Source organism: Podarcis bocagei (genome assembly GCF_964188305.1).
Source record: "Podarcis bocagei genome assembly, chromosome: 2".
In the NCBI taxonomy this organism is placed as follows: Eukaryota; Metazoa; Chordata; class Lepidosauria; order Squamata; family Lacertidae; genus Podarcis; species Podarcis bocagei.
In genome coordinates, this window is record NC_138126.1 from 44,813,291 (window position 1) to 44,830,976 (window position 17,686).

The window sequence follows — 17,686 nt, forward strand, 5'->3', positions numbered from 1 at the left end:
TATTCTGTTTGAAGCTGGGTGTTGGACTAGATAGTCTACAAGACTCCCTTCCATCTAGCTCTATGATTTGACCATTGAATGGCACCAACAACATGCTAGGTCAGCAAAGACCCTTGGTTGGCCTAATACTGACATTGTCCAAATATGGATTCTGGAACATCCTATTATCAATACTAAGGAAAACTTGGCTTCCATTTGCACTCCTCTAGTGTGGTTTTGCTGGAAAAGGATACCTGAAAGATGGAATTAAGGGTTGGCAGCATAAAATGACTGGCGATGATTGTCACTGTGAAGAGTGGAAAAAATGTGTATATATCAGGATTAGTTGGGCTTTGATCACTTGCTCTGAACTTGACCTCTGGTAAATCCTAATTAAGCCAGACAGTTTCCTTACCTTAATCCGATTCAATTGGGTTAAGGAACAATGACATTAAAATCAGCTGGTATTATTCACTACAAAAAGTGTCTGTGACCTGAGGAAACCCAGCTGCCAGAATGTATTTACTAATGGCTTGGAAATTCAGTGGAGGTAGACATCTCAGTAGGGGAGCTTTCCCTATTTTAATACAGAGGGGGGAAAGGGAGGAGAAGGAGGAGAACTGCAGCTGTGCAATGCCTTTTCACCAATTCTGCCCGCTTTGAATAAAGGCTTGCTGTGGCTGGCTGCATATATACTGGTGACGACCCAACAGAATCAGGCTCCCTTAATGAGCTTAAGTGCAGCTAAGGCTCAGTTAGATAGTTAACTATGGAATGCACCCCCACATTCAAAAGAAAAGGTTCTAGACTTCATGGGCATTGAGATCAGTCAGAAGTAGTGATGGCAAAAGTGCCAAGATCGGGAATATGCAGGGTTGCCCCTCAAATTATGGTGTTATCCCATCCATTTTGTCTAACTAGCTGATTCAACTTCTGTTTGAGCCAGAGTCTTGCCCCTGCTGCATTCAAGGAGTCCTCCATCTCCCACTCTTTAACCCATTCTGATGGCTACTAGCATAAGCAACGAAGCAACATGGGTCAAACTCGCGGGAGGATCCCTCAAGCAACACTCAAAACATTTCATAAGGCAATACAAGACATTGTGAGGTGTTTTTCCCCTCCACATCTGGATTTGGACTAAGACAAAGGGAAAGTGTTGGCTTATGGAGAGCCAGGTTGTAAGCAAGCACAACCTATGACTGCACAACATCATTGATCATGTTTTTTAAGGCATCGGCCTTAGCTTCCCATTTCCTGGCTCTGTAGAGCTTGAACCAACATGAGATAGCCTTAAGTCTAATCATAGATCACTGAATAATAGTACATGCAGAATATTATTATTATTACTTTATGGAGAGCACTCAAATGCGTACAAGTCCCCACCTGCAGTATGAAGTGATTCAGCCTGAAAACAGGTTTACTACCTCACTGAGAACGAAGCACGTGTTGCTGTTGGTTAAAGGAGACTCCAGTTTCTAAGCCATCAGTACTAGTTACCTGGATACCTGCACACCTGGCCTCCAAAAGGAAGTCCCAAAGACGTGTACAGAGCCAAGTCAGCACTTTTGCCAGTGTGCCTGCAAACCACTTTCACTGTTTCTCATTATGGGATACAAACATATCATTCTAGCCAAATGGCCTGAAAGTAAGGGGAGATATATCAGAGTTGAAGGTTTAAACCTGCTATAAATCTTGAACTGAAAAATCCAGAGACCTGTCACAAAAGCCTGCCAGAATTCCAGAACAGAAGATGCAAGAGCAGACCACCTGGAACCCACTCAACCAAACCAAGACAAAGTCCACCTTTGTCCCCAGAGCACCAAGGTGCCCTGTCACCAGGTGTGGATGCAAAAGGACTTCATTATTATTTATGTTTCGCTTTCCTCATTCAGCACTTGACAGAGAACTTGGTGCATTGAACCAGCCCATAATAAGAAGCTATTTTGCATCTCTTGGGTTTTTTTAACAGTTGTATCAACTGTGATATTGAAAGAGTCCCTTCTGCTTACCAAGCTACAGGGTGATCTCCAAAAACTGGCCTTCTGCATTATATCCCCGAATAGCTGCTTGACCATGGATGGAATCAGCAGCATATGGAAGAGAGCGGCACAGCATGTTCAACCCACAAATGCTTAAGTATGCTTCCTTTGTGACATGGCTTTTGGATGTGTTGGTGCCAAAAATACCAAGGCTGCCAGTGGAGGCAAGGTGGAGGTATGGAGAGAAAGCAACAAACTTTGGTCTGGATACAACAGAGCAGAAGGTTTTCCACAAAGGCAATGCCAGAGACCCACATGCAATTGTGCAGCAAGCTGTTTTTCCACAGACTCAGCACAAAAAGCTGGCCTCTGTCCAGAGGATCTAGTCTTGGACTATCTTGGATCTGAGAGCTTTCCACAATAATTCAAATTCTGTTCCATGTTCGTTCACTCTCTTATCCCAGCCTCAAATGCAGGTTGTGTTCAGGCATTCAATCCTTCGATTCCTCCAGAGTAAAATGTGACCCACCTGTCTCTCCTCTAACAACTGCACAATTCATTCATGTTATTGCTTTCATACATCACCAAATTAATTCAAGGAACTCTCAAGGTCACACGCACAAGTGGGAGAAACACATTTCCCCTGATGATGTATTGCTCACAGCCTGGTGTTCCTCAGAGGGCTGAGAAAGCCTAGTTGACTTGTTTCTAGAGAGGCTGCCAGTTCCACATCTGGAACTGATAAATTCCAGCCCACGGTACAGCAACCAGATTATGGGAGAATGAAGATAGAGCCCTATCTTTTCCACATCTTCCCAGCGTATCTTCATTCCCTTTGGCTTGAGTGAATCACAAAGACTTCGCTGCATTTGAAGCGGAGATGAGACGGCTTGTTAAAATGACTAAGTAGTATCATGGTTCCTTCTTCTGCACAGGGAATCCCGGGAATTTGAATTGTTTGGAGAAGGAGTATGAGAGGGATTGCTAACAAACTGCATTGCTGTTTGCTGTGCTTGCTAGTCTCTAGAACGGAATTTTATTTATGCTCTTTGTAGGTTTCTGTGAATAATACCAATAATACCAATTAAATAAGGGGAAATAACAGCTTTACATGTCTTTGAGGGCTTGCCTAAAAACACACACACACACACAGAGAGAGAGAGAGAGAGAGAGAGAGAGAGAGAGAGAGAGAGAGAGAGAGTTTTTAGCAGGTGCCTAAAACTGGCTCCTGCCAGGGAGTCCCTGAGTATAAGTGCAATCACAGTGAAATGTAGATTCCTTACAACTGCTCCTTTTTTCAGAGTCAAAATAGCATGGGCCAGAGAGTCAAAACAAGGGTCTAGTGAATGTGCAAAGCAAATTCATGGACCTCTCCAAGTGTTTTCCGAAGTCCGACTGGCTGAGCAGCTTTCCAGGCTTTGTGAGGTGCAAAGAAGTCTTGCAAGAGGGATGGATGTGAGGTTTAGAGAAGCTTCAATCCCACCCCAAACACTGCAACAAGACAGCACAGTTCTAGCTGCCACTGCAAACGGAACATGTGGAGAGAGAAATGCACACGGAAAAACAAACCCGCTTGCTTGCTTCAATATTTGCAATGCTAAAATAGAGAGGCCGACAGACAGCTATGACGTCCATGCCAAGCAATCCTCCAGCTACAACAGCTCCAAATACAAAGTCATTTCCAATAAAGGCTGCTGATCAGCAACGATTTTTTTAAAAATGTAATAAAATACAAGGGGCCATATTTGGGACTGAGCAAAAGTTGGAAGGCCAGCACTTTTAGCTCTGTCCACTGACCAGCTTCACCCCAGTTAAGCCAAGACACTAAGAAAGATGTAATCCTCTCCTCCCCAACGTGAGCAGAGGCTTTAGCAGAACTTTTCCCCTCAGCTACTCTCTCTCTTACAGAAACCAAGACAAGAACCAATGGGAAGCAACCAGCTGAGATGAATAAAGGGAGAAAAGTTCTCACTGCTGGGAGAGAAGGACATCTAAAGAAACCCGTTGCTCAAGTTGTACCTAAGGAAACACTGGAAGCAAAAAATGGAAGAGAGAAGTTCTTTGGATTGCAGGCTATGTATGGGCACGTTTGGAACTTGGAGGTGGGAAAGGGAGGTGCTGTAGACTGGACAGGAAGCACCAGCATCAAGCTGTTCTAATCTGCCAGAGCTGAAAATTTGGAATCAAGCAAAAACTAATGATTAAAAAAAGAAAGATACGCATGGGATTTTAATTTTTTTTAAAAAAAATAATTTGGATCCCTACCTGCATTTCTTATTCATAACCCCTTCTACAGACATGGAAGGTAATTTGGGGGGTGGGTAGGAGAATGCCCTTGTGAATGACTGAATCTGGGATCTTGCACATGCAACGGATGTGCTCTGCCACTAAGCCGGGGGTCAGCAAACTTTTTCAGCAGGGGGCCAGTCCACTGTCCATCAGACCTTGTGAGGGGCTGGACTATATTTTGAAAAAAAATAAACAAATTCCTATGCCCCACAAATAACCCAGAGATGCATTTTAAATAAAAGGACACATTCTACTCATGTAAAAACACACTGATTCCCTGACCATCTGTGGGCCAGATTTAGAAGGCAATTGGGCCAGATCTGGCCCCTGGGCCTTAGTTTGCCTACCCATGCACTAAGCTATGGCCCTTTCCTCATGCTGCAAGCAAAGTAGTCATGGTCCAGGCCACATGCATAGAGGAATGGGATCGATCACTAAGCCTCTACTGCACCCCTATTGTTCAATGCTGAAGGAAGCTGTGGTCTCTGCAGAAATGAAATTCCAACATGTGTTATCCAGCGTTGCAGTTTCTGCTGACACGAGGACCTTCATTCAGCACAGCCCTTCTCTCTTCCCCCTCTCTCTAGCAACAGCCTCTCACATTACACGCATATGGGAAGCTAAGCTGACAAAAGGTCTGCAGCTGAAACAATTGAGTTTGAATAAGTAAAGAAAAAGAGGGCCTCTTAGAGTTTTGCACTTCTGCCTACTAGTCACAGGCAAAGTGAAATCTGTTCCATCACTGTTGTTGAACCAGATATGCTTATATATCCGCCAGTTGCCCAATATATCCGCCAGTTGCCCAAAGACCCAAGTCCTCCCAGCTGCCTGCAATCATTCATTCCTTCATTCTCTCCTTGTGTTTCTACCCCATCCTTCCTCCCAATGAGAGCACAGAGCAGCAAGCTATATAACCACTGGTGGAGGAACGGAGGGTGGGGAAGCACACTGCCCCCAGCACCATTGGGGAGGGGGGTACTACTGCAGCTGCCCCCCGACACGCACTGCACACCCCCCCACCACACTGGGCGCACCCCCCCCCGTGGGTGGCGTGCCACACCCCCAGGACAAATGCCACACCCCCGTAGGCAGCATGTCACACCCCCGGGATGCACACCCTGCCCCTGTGGGTGACGTGCCACACCCCCAGGATGCACGCCAGCCACACCCTCACCTGCTCTCCGCCCCCGGTGCCGGAGCATGCAGCTTTGCCACTATATATAACACAGTAATATTTTTAAAAAACAAAGCATTGACAACAACATTAAAGACTATCACAATCTTTAATCTCTTAATGGCAAACTTGGCTCACCCAATTCTAGTTGATTAAGAGGTCTTGCCCAAGAAACCCACTTCCCCCAAAGATCAGACTTCTTGCAATAGGGGAAGTGAAAGGAAAAGACAGAGGAACATGTGGGATGACACTTGCTTTGACTCACCGTCATCTAACCTCCATGCAAAGCAAATCGGAATTAACGCTCATTAAACAGTCAACTTCATCTAATCTCCCTGCAAACGAGTCAGGATAAATGCTCAACAAACCAGTCATCCAGAAGTGCCCGTATACAAAACAGCAGCATTGGCAAAAAGGTGGGTTACATTCCAAAGACCTAAGTAAACAGAAAAAAACTTTTCACCTGGTACCTAAATGAGAACAACCAAAACTCATATGGGAGGCAGTTTTATAACTTGTGGGGAACGACCCACTGAGAATTCCCTGCTGTGTGGAAACTAAGATCAGAATAATAACCAAAATTAATATGTGGGCTGCATTTCTGCAGGGAGATCTTGTTAGTTTGAGTATTTGTATAGAACATCTGCAGGAGGAAAGGTTAGTGGTGGGCTTACCTTCCAGCAAGAAACACTGGAATGTATGCAGCCACTGGAGAAGGGTTAAGAAATCCTTTGCCCACCACTGCATCTCAGAATCAGGTATGCGACTGTCAGTGCAATGGCTTCCTGGGAACCCCCCCCCCATATCTCTCTCTCTCTCTCTCTCTGTGTGTGTGTGTGTAGATGTATGTGTGTGTTTGCACATGCACATGTCATAAGAAGTTAGACTGCTCATTAGACTCTCAACAATCAGAAGTTGAGGATATCATAAGCACAGAACTAATATGGCTAATTTACATAGAATATTTTCTACACTCTTGCAAAACACTCTTGGCAAAACATATTTGTGTGTGTGTGTGTAAAAAACCTCACACTATAACAAAGGGTTAGTTGCTACTGGTGGATAAGTAATTATCCCATAATAACCTCTCTTTGTTTAGCCTCTTACTCCTTATCTTAATAGGAAATTACATATTTTAAAGATGGGCACGATAATAAAAATGCACAGCTGAGTGCAATCAACAATGAATTTTGACAGAGGTCATTCTTTCACCATGGGGCTGTACTTCCAATCATATTCTTGAGGAAAACAGAGGTCAGCTAAGCAGATATACAGTTGTCCAGAGGTACAGAAACACCTGCAGAATCAGGGCCAGAGCCAATGTGGCATGATCTTGCTCCCTCCTTCTCCACACAGTTGTTCTAGGTGCAGAGAACAAGTGACTAGGGTGAATGGGTTTGACTGGCAAAACCCTTAAGCCAGGTTTGGGCACAAGGTACATTGGCAGCTGCAGGCAGAATGCTGGATGAATTGCAGTAGATCAGAAAGTGTTGCTGACGTCCAATAGTTTATGAACAGCAACAGAAAAAAGGCTCAAATTGTGAGATTAGAATTCTCATTCAGTTTATTCCCATGTCTGGTTCGTGTGCTGTTATAGGTAACTGGCTCCACCCCATGAGCCACCATTTTGTATCTGGTTTCTTTCCCAAACTACTATTCTCCCACTGTGAACTTGCTCCAGCGGGTAGGCCTCTCTAACAAAACAAAAACAAAGTAGATCTTGCAAGCTTGAAATCCATGCACTCTCAACCTAAATAGCCCATGCGCAACAGAATCCTATATACAAATATCCTGATTTTGAAGAAGTTCACGGGCTGACCTCTGGAGGTTGCTGGACTACAGTGGTCACACTTGCTGCGGCTGACAGGAATCTGCACTCTCAACATCTGCTAGCATTGTCAGCCATGCACACCATGAGACAGATGCACAAATGACACATTTAGAAATGGCGCCCAACCTCTGGGGCTGATGGGATATCGTTCTGCAGCCTATTGAATTTATCTAGCTTTCCAAACATTTTAGCCACTTTTTAATCTTATCCATTTTGTATCAGAATTGAAAGGCAACAGTGTAAACTGCCCCCAATCACTCAATGGCACCTCACTGATGCTTTCAGCTTCTGTCGTGATACCGCAGGAGAGAGCCACATCCTTCCTACAAATTATCAGAAGGGTGAAACTCTGTTGAAAAACTGCTGTAGACATAATTAACCGATAAAGAGAGGGAGAGAGCCCTGCCTCTCAGTTCAGTTTTCATGTTTTGCATTTTAAAACAGGCACAGCTGGGATTGAGCTCAGAGAGAGAGGAGACTCAAGTGCACTGTTTCCTCAGAGCATCTCACACCAGAAGGGCTTCCCTACCTCTTGGTTGTGACCCACACATGCCTCAGTTATTGCCCCACTGCAAAATAACAAAAGCCAGGACTGCAGAATTTCATTAGCAGACTCACTCCATAGGATTGCACACTCTTCAGATCAAAGAGTCAGGTTGCTAGTCAGGAGATTCTGGGCTTAAAGCAATCTGCATCAAGGCAGGGCAGAGCCCTAAACAGATCAGTGGGTGGAGCAGTTTCCTGCAACATTCCCAGAAAAGCTGGGTTTGTCCAGTGCACAGAAATTGCTACTTAGCTTCTTCTCTACACATTAATAGCCCTGGCTGGTGGCTAATGGTTTGTCTACAACTTGGAATTGGTGTATTGTTTATTAACTGATCAAAGGGATGCGGGTGGCCCTGTGGTCTAAACCACTGAGCCTCTTGGGCTTGCCGATCAGAAGGTCTGCAGTTAAAATCCCCGTGACAGGGAGAGCTCCCACTGCTCGGTCCCAGCTCTTGCACGCCAAAAAAGTACAAGTAGATAAATAGGTACAGCTCCAGCGGGAAGGTGTTTCCGTGCATTGCTCTGGTTTCAGTGTTCCGTTGCACCAGAAGCGGCTTAGTCATGCTGGCCACATGACCCAGAAAAACTGTCTGTGGACAAACACCCTTGGCCTGTAAAGCGAGATGAGCACCGCAATCCCAGAGTTGTCTGCAACTGGACTTAACTGTCAGGGGTCCTTTACCTTTTTTACCTTTTATTAACTGATCAAGGGAATGAGGCAACTCCCCCATGAGGAAAAGTTACAACATTTGGGGCATTTTAATTTAGAGGAGAGGTGAGTAAGATGTGACATGACAGAAGCACAGAAAGTGTATGCGTGGCGTTGGGAAAATGGATACAGAATAGTTTTTCTCGCTCTTTCATGACACTAGGACTGGTGGAGAACATCTAATGAAGCTGAGCATCGGTAGATTCAGGACAGACAAAATAAAATACTTCACACTGTTAAATTATGTAATTTGCTTCCATAGGAAATAATGGCAGCCACCAACATGCATGGCCTTAAAAGGGGCTTAGGCAAATCCGTGAAGGTCGAGGCCACCAATGACTGCTAGCCATGATGGCTATGTTCTACCTTCACTGCCACAAGCAGTGCGCTTTTGAATACCAGATGCTAGAAACAGCAGGAAGGGAGAGTGCATCTGGTGTGCCACTATAATAACAGGATGCTGGCCTGGATGGGCTACTGGTCTGATCCAGCAAGCTCTTCTTAGGCAGTGGCGTAGCGTGGGTTGTCAGCACCCGGGGCAAGGCAAATAATTTGCGCCCCCTAACCCGTGGATTTGTGCCCCCTAACCCTAACCCCCAGATGTTGCGCCCGGCCCCCCCTGCACCCCCCACGCTACGCCACTGTTCTTAGGTTCTTAATATACAGTAATATATAGTAAATGTCACACACGCACACTTGGCTTACTCAGTGGACAATTCTATGCTGCACATGGCTGAGTGTTTTTTTTTTTTTTTTAAGCTTGTAAATAATAGTTACTGGCCTACTAAAAACCTTGCTGGCCTGCCCCCGCCCCAAATAGCAATGCCCCATGAATTATGCTCACACTCAATGGGAAATTCTACATTCAGCCTTTCTATCTATCCAAATCAGGTTTACCCAAATAAACTTAACAATATTTTTTAAAACAAATGAGACAACTTTAAAAGGAAGTGAATGCAAGAAGCTTGACGGGAAATGTGTGACAGGTTCACTTTGTTCTTTAATTATTCCCCCCCCCCTTTGTGGTATTAAAGAAACCAAAAGCAGACAAGAATTTCCTCATCTCGAAAGTAAGCCACTTCTGCTATCTGAAATGACAAAGAGTGTGTCGTTTTAAAAACTAGCTGAAATAAAAGCACCAAACTTTTTTTTCCCCAGGTGAAGACTTCCTGATATTTTAACTGAAAATATGTCAAGTGGCAAACCACCGACTTTCAAAATGTGTGGACATTTCAGATAACTAGTTAGCTACAACAGCATGGATCAGAGAAAGCAAGGTCAGAGGCAAGAGAACATACATAGGAGGAAAACTTAGAGGGACTCCAGAGTCTGCCTCTCCAGAAATGCTGCAAGGCTCAGTTTCAGGTTAGAAATGCACACGAAGGTTCTCAAGACATGAACATGACAATCAGGAGCAGGTGAAGGTTAGCCTAGCTGGCAAGATGCCTCTCACAAAAAGCTCTTATACAGATCAGTTGGCCTACGCTGCCTCACCCAGACTGTCAGGATCCAAAGTGTAGTTCCCCCAGTGTTGTCACATCCCTGCAGCCTGGTTTTGGAGCAAGCAAGGGCCTTAATGGCACTAATATAACACAGCTGATCTACACCTGTGTCTGGGATCGGGACACGTCTTCTGTCCTCCAAAAGACTCCGAAGCAAAAATGAACCAACTTAGTCATTCACCACTATCCATTACGGCTGGGTGATATCTGGTTTTCAACATTGTGATATATCATAGTGAAACATTGCGATATACCAATATATCATGATGTCTCAAATAAGGATGGAGCTATGTAGAGGCTTCATGGATTTTCTTGCATCGTGAATTTTGCCAGCACCTGCTCTTGCGATTCGCTGCCCTCTGCGTGAGGCGGGGGACAGCTGAGCTGGCAAGAGTTAATAGAGGCTGCAGCAAACAAGAGAAGCATTGACTGGCTTCATGGTTTTTCCCCACATTGTGATTTTTGCATAGCATACATGCACACACACACACACATAATGATTCACGATATATTGCTGGGTCAAAAATTATAAAACCGATATCACAATATGGACTTCAAACCAGTTTTGGATGATATATTGATATATCGCTCACCCCTACCATTCATTCACCTTCCCCCACACAATCCGCACATCAACTGCACCATTTTATTTCATCACAGTAGCTTTCCCTTCCCTCAAATGGGTACTTCTGTTTATCTTTAAACTTAGTGGGAAGTGGCTTGCAGAATTCTTTACCTTTTCATTAAAAAACAAAGTCATGTCATGAATTGGAGCTCGCTTTCCTTCAACAACATTATTTATCACCTCCCACAAACTTCTTAAGTAACTGTTAAAGATAAATGCAAACAAATAAATTTAAAAAACAACACCAGGTAGCTACGCCCTTGGCAGACATGCATTCAGCCAGCTGACAAAGTTTGTTGAAATACACATGACTTTTGTTTTTGTAAAGTACAGAGAGTGCGCAGCTGTCCTATCTCAACAGATATCCCAGTACAGTTTTCTCAAAACTGTAGCCCTTATCCAGTAGGCCTTATATGATGCTTCCATAGTAAGTTTAAAGCACAGAGTGACCTATTCGAATTCTAGGATACTCATCCAGCTAATTTCTATACTTTCAACTAACACAATAAAATGGAAATACCACCTTTCAATGCATCATGGTAAAAAACAAATCTGTGAACATTTAGGTCAACTTAGCATTGGCTGAGAGTGCCATGTAGGACCCTGGCACATTGTTGAATCATAAGCATTATGCACGCATGTTTCTCTGAAAATAATAAGCAACATACTTTCTAGTAAAGGTGCAGGAAACATGCAAGAAAATTATAACTCTTCTTGGCTTCGCATTGTTTGGCTGTTCAACAGAAAACATTAATTTAGAGATTAATCTATCAATTCACTGGCCACAGAATTTGACTTAGTTTTTAATTCAAGTGGGCCCTCTGTGAGAGTTTATTCGCTGCTGACAGCCTCATCATCCATCATCTGAATTCTTGGGCCGTGACTTTCCAGAAAAGAAAAGATCTATGCTTTCATTACACAAGAGAAATTGCTGCCTTCATAAAACAGCCAGAGAACATCTTGAAATAGCTCATTAAATATAGCAGGAGTCAAAGAAGTTAAACCCTAATTCACTGAAACGCCTGCTTCTAGTCATATAGCCTTTAGCCCTCCTTTAAAAAATAAAAAATAGGGCTGCAATCTTATACACACTTATCTGGGAACAAGCTCCATTAAACTCAATGGGACTTACCCCTGAGTGCACACACAGAAGATGCACTGTGCTTAAGCCTCATTGAAAGCAATGCAACAGACAGAGTAGGGTAGGTTAGTGCTTCTGAACGTGTGCTTAAAGTTACCTGGACTGCACCCATCTCAAGGACGACTTCTGTCCCAGGCCTCAGAACATAAATACAGGGTGTGAATTTACACTGGTTCCAAATTGTTCTGCTGAAGTCAGATGCAGCTAAGGTCAAACATGTGTGAAATACATTTCTGTGCACAGACTCCCAGCTCCAGAAGTGTGCTGTGTGCATGCTCCTGAAGGGGTAAAACCTCATCCAATAGGATGAACTGCAGGACGGCCAATGAGCTATTGTGGGATGGAGAAGATTCATTCTTAGTGGGGAATGGAATGGGGACTGCTCTCCACACTGAAAGGACTTCCCATGCATTTTCTCTCCCTATAGTCCTGCTGGAAGCTTCAGGATTCAATCCATCCACACTGCCCAGAGGTGGCTGATGCTATGGCTAATAATCTGCTAGATATAGCATTATCAGGTTACTATAAAATAAGGTTACCAGACTTTTTTCAATGAATCCAGCGACACTTTTCAACTCCCTACTAAATGGATGGATTTTGTCAGGGGACTGATTTGTAAATCCGGGGACTGTCCCCAGGAAATGGGGACGTCTGGTAACCTTTCTATAAAAACATGTTTTAGCCCACTGATGTATATATGCACAGAGAGTTCAGAAACTACCTCTATTTTAGAACCATTCAACTTGAATGCATATGTGTGCTTGCTCACTTGCATCATTTTGTTACTGTGTGCTGCTCTCCACCACAAGTAGTAGTTCAGCACAAAAGGGAAGCAAGTTGGTGAAAATAGCTATGCAGTAGATACCACTCTTTGTGAGGAGGAGCAACACACTGCTAGGATAGAAGCTCAAAAGCAGCAGGCACAAAGCCACTCAGATATCCTTTACCTGCTACCTGTGAGTAAGCACCATTGAATTCTGCGGGATACCTGAGGAAACACACGGTCAGTTCCATCTCTGCTACAGATGCACTGCATCACACTGGTACCCATGCCAAGACCAGCTTTAAAACACAGTTTTGTTTGCAGTAAGCATAGTCTGTCACAACCCACTGCAAAAATGTGCATCGATGAAGAACATGATCTTAGCTAGAAAATATGTAATATCTCAGAGTGAGTTGCCCTGGGCTGTTTTTTTGATTCCACTTAAGAAGGATTTTCCAGCAAGTTGGTATTTGCTTACTAAAGTTTTTTTTACGTACCTGGCGTTAAGATGCACCCATGCTGCGGTTCAGAAAATTCAGCACATATCTGACTGAATGTTTCCACAAACAGAAGGCACGGCTAATCTCACAGATCTAGAGTTGCTTCGTATTTTCTTTTTTCAATGAAATCTGGACTTAGGACTCTAATCCTCCAAGGCTGTGATCCTCATAAATTTACGGTACTTGGAAGTATGGTCCAACAAAAAACATTGTGACTTGCTTAAATAAATAAGTTCAAGGCCTACTTAAGTTAAGAGGAGTCAGCACATTTGCATTCCTCTGTGACCCTCTGTTTATCCAGGGAAGTTAAGTAGGACCTGGAATGAAGACTTTCCCCACCGCAACCTCTACTCTCTCAAAGTCACTGCCCAGGAAGGCCTACCTAGAAACCACTTGAGGAAATGCTGTGGCTCAGTGGTAGAGCATTTGCCTTGTAAGCAGAAGGTCACAGGTTCAATCCTCAGCATCTCCAGGTAGGGCTCAAAGAAATTCCTGTCTGAAACCCTTGAGAGCTTCTGCCAGTCAGTGTAGACAATACTGAACTAGATAGACCAATTGGCTGACTCAGTGCAAGGAAGCTGCTTTTCTAGCTTCACACCATAAAAAGGCCTTCTCAGGGTATTGACCTTCTGTTCTTCATTGACTCAGGATGAAAGTGAATCCCACACTTAAGTATTTTCCACTGAAATCAATGGGCTTAAATGTATTGAAGTTACTGAAAATGTTTGGGGCATTGTTCAGCTACTCTATTTTTCAAAGCTGCTGTGTAAATCCAATCCTATGTTTTCTCATTGAGTTCAATGGGACTTGACACCCAACTAGGCATGCATAGGAATAAAGACTGAATTGCACCATTTTTTATTGACCTGTTGCTGTTTTAAACCCACCTTTAAGAGTATCATTTTAAAAACAAACCAGCAACTGACTGACAGACTCAATAATAATAATAATAAAACCCTGACATCACCTTCAGGATCTCCTCTCTTTTTTAATGGGCAGCTTGCTTCTCTCAGACAACTATAGGACAACAATTTCCAGAAAGGAAGCTGTGTTCGGAGGCAACCCTACACATTTAACCTAAATAAAGCCCTTAAAATGTTAATTGTTTATCATGTCCTTTGGAAGCTAATTAATATTAAATTACAACTTGGATCTTGTTTTCAAGCTAGCTGGGTTATTTTTCTTTTATTTCATGGCATGCTGGTGTGAGCACCTTGGATGGAAATGGATTTTAAATGTTAATGATTTCATTCCGGAGTTGGGTTTCCTTCTGCCAACCGCTTGGAGAAGCGGTCGAGAAAGTGGTCTCAAAAGTCAAAATAAACACTGCTACTATCCTACTTCCACATATACTCGGGAGTAAGGGGGAATATGTGGGAGTAAGCCCCATTGCCTTCACTGAGACTTACTTCCGAGTAGACCCCGTTACAGCGGTGCTGCCAGGTTTGCACTCTTTTAGAAAGAGTAGCCTTAAAAGAGGAGCAGCTACCGAAGTTTGCTGGGAAGACCAAACACCCAGCAAAGCCCAAACTTGAGAGAAAGAGAGGGGAGAAGAAAAGACGCCTTGAGAAGGGAAGCGACGAGGCGCGTCGGTGGAGCTGGGGAGCGGGGCCGGGTCGAGGACCTTTGCCTGCGGGGTGAATGTTTAACTCACCTGGGTTGGAGCTGCTCTGGAAGTAGAAGACGACGAGGAGCAGAGAGCCCAGGCAAGTGGCCAGGACCATCCGCTGCCCCCTGCTCTGCCTCATCCTTGCGCCTAGAGGGCATCCCTCGGGGCCGCGGCGGCGAGGGAGTCGCGCGGAGTCGCTAGAGAGTCACGGCGGCTCCTCATGGCCCGGGCTTCGCGCTGCCGCTGGCGGCGTCGCTGCGGGCGCCTCCCGACGCCCAGCTCCTCCGGCCGCCGGCTCTGCCTCTCCGGCGCGAAGCAAGAGCAGCACAGCGCAGTCCCTCAGGGCAAAGGGAAACCTCGGCGCGGGGCAGGGCCGGACTAAGGCGGCGCGGTGGCGCGGGGGGGGGGAGAGACAGCGGGCGAGGGCGTCGAAGGGAGGCGCGCCGCCCTCCCACACCTTTCCTTTCCCTCCCCGCCCGGCTACTGACGCTTCTCGCCGAGGGGATCAGGCGGAGTAAAGCGAGCGGAAGCTCGTTGCGCGGCTCGTTCGGGACGTGCGGAAGGCGGCTCCCCCCTTTCCTGCCCCGTGGATGCGTCCGGCTGAAAGGGGAGTCGCCAGGCGCGCTCCGAGTTGCGGTTTTCCTTTCCCAAGCCGCGTACCTGTGTCAGGTCCCGCCTGAGTTGGGGTTGGTTCTTATATGCTCGTCAAGAAAAGCGGGGCCGCCTCTGAGCATGTGAAAAGTTCTTCTTGGCGCGATTTAGCAGGCACAGCCGTTCGTCCCTAGGCGTCGAGGTTTAGCCTTCAGGGCAAGGGTCAGAAGAGTAGGACGTGGGGGTGGATTAGGGGAGGGTGTGGGGAACTTTCGGCCCTCCGGATGTTGCTGAACTACGACTCCCATCAGCCCCAGGCAGCGCAGACCGTGGCCATGGAGGATGGGAGTTTTTAGTTAAGCAGCACCTGCATTCGTGGCTGAAACCCTGGAGACCCACAGACAGTGATGAGGTAGATGGGTTTTTGGTCCAGCGTGGTATAAAGTAGCTCCTTGGTGGATGGCTCTTCAGATTCTGCTTGAGGACGTCTGGTGGAGATGCTCTATCTGGACTTCCCACAGGGAATTGATCTAGAACAGTTCCTCAGGAGGTGGTGGACTTTCTTGGAGGTTTTAAGCAGAGCTTGGATGGCCACCTGTCATGGATGCTTTAGCTGAGATTCCTGCATTGCAGGGAGTTGGACAAGATCTGGCATGTCCAAAGTCTGTTTCAGGGGCTGGTCAGTTTAATCCGGCCCCTGTGGCAGTTTATTTCCTGGGGTAAAATCCAAAAAAACCCTCAACAATTTAAACCCTAAAAAAGTTCAACAACTTTGGTCGGCCCTTTGGTCATCAGCCCTCATCGCCCTTCACTTCATCAAATCTGGCCCTCTTTGAAAAAAGTTTGGACACCACTGGACTAGATGAACCTCAGGCTCCCCTCCAACTCTGAATTCTGTGATTCTACCTCCAAATCTATGGCTTTTGATTGTGCAGTCAAACCTCAGTTTTCAAGTGTCTCGGCTGCCAAATGTTTTGGAAGCCAGACGCCGAAAACTCAGAAGTGAATGCTTCCGTTTTCAAACACACCTCGGAAGTAAAAAACCGAGGTTCCACTGTACTGCTATTTACTATACAGTGAGATGGGGAACCTGTGACCCTCCAGACATTGCTGGACTACAGCTCCCAACCTCTGTGACCCTGGTCTGTGTTGCCTGGTTGGAGTTGGAGTTCAAGAACCCCTGGAGGGCCACAGGTTCCCCACCCATGGTCTGCAGAGCAACAACTTGCTGGGAACTGGAATCTGACTAGTTTCAAAGCCTTTGCCCTTAAACCCTTTGTCCCTTAGTCAAATACTTGGTCAAACCTTTTGTCCCTTAGTCTCTGAACCCTTTGCCATTGCTTCATCTGAGAGGTGATTCCTGCTTAATTCTATAGGCCTATTTTCAGACTTGGCATTGCAACTCCACCAGAGAATATGGCAGGCCTTTGACTAAACCATCTATGCAGGGTTTCCCAACTTCGGTCTGCAGCTGTTTTTGGACTACAGCACCCACCATCCGTAGCTAGCAGGACCAGTGATCAGGGATGATGGGGATTTTAGGCCCCAAACAGCTGGATATCTAAGTTTGGGAAACACTGATCTATGGCATTTTAAACTGTGAGGGTATGGTGTGGATTTTTGTGTTTTTATATTGCAAACCACCCTGTGATCTTCAGATGAAGGGCAGTATAGAAATTTAATAAATAAGAAGAATAAACTTGTTGCTGAGCATTTTCTCTGATTTGCTTGTTATAGGACAATTAAATTCATCCTGGTTTCATCCCGTTTTGCTTGTGTGGTGTTTACACACTGATCATTCATCTATCCCACTTTTCACCACGGCTATTTATTGGCAGGCAGATCACCATGGTGACCAACTTACCTCCACCTGTAGGGTAGAAGGGGAACTTCATGCTGCTTAGGTGCACGAAGAGCTTAAGAGTTTTTTGGAGGAAAATGTTTTGCTTTGCGCTTTCCAATCCTTTGCTGCTTACCCAGATGTAACTCCCACTGAGTCTAATGGGACTTTCTTACATGTAAGTGTGCACTGAAGCCTTAGAGTTGCTGCTTTTCCTTTGTGGCTCTATCTAAGTCATACTCCCAAGCAGACTCACTGAAAGAATGGGCTTGTTCATCATGACGACAAACTTAAACCCACTGATTTCAAAGTGCTTGTTTGAATATGACTTCATTACTGTGAATCTGGCACTGCCTGCCTATGTGCTCTTGCTTCTGTGTTCAACCCACAGTATATAACAGTGAGAGAAGAGATTTCAACAGAGCCATAAGCCTCCAGTGTGTTTTCTCCTCTGAAATAAAATCTGCCCCAATTTTTCCACCGCTTGTGGAAGAGAGTGGGTGAAGCAATATCCTTTCTGATATCCTTGGCCAGGTCTAAAGCATCTGTGGCATTGTATGGGGACAGAGGAATTCTGCAAGAGCAAAAACAATGATTCAGCTGGCTGT

At 45.2% G+C, this 17,686-nt stretch overlaps 1 protein-coding gene across 1 annotated transcript in view; it reads right to left on the minus strand.

Moving 5' to 3' along the window:
- CHST13 (carbohydrate sulfotransferase 13) overlaps window positions 1-15,871 on the minus strand; it is a 55,021-nt gene extending 39,150 nt beyond the window's left edge. The window contains exon 1 of the mRNA XM_081184310.1: window positions 14,693-15,871. Coding sequence (XP_081040436.1) covers window positions 14,693-14,786 — 94 coding nt within the window. The 5' untranslated portion in view covers window positions 14,787-15,871. The remainder of the gene's footprint in view (window positions 1-14,692) is intronic.
- Window positions 15,872-17,686: the final 1,815 nt, after the last annotated feature.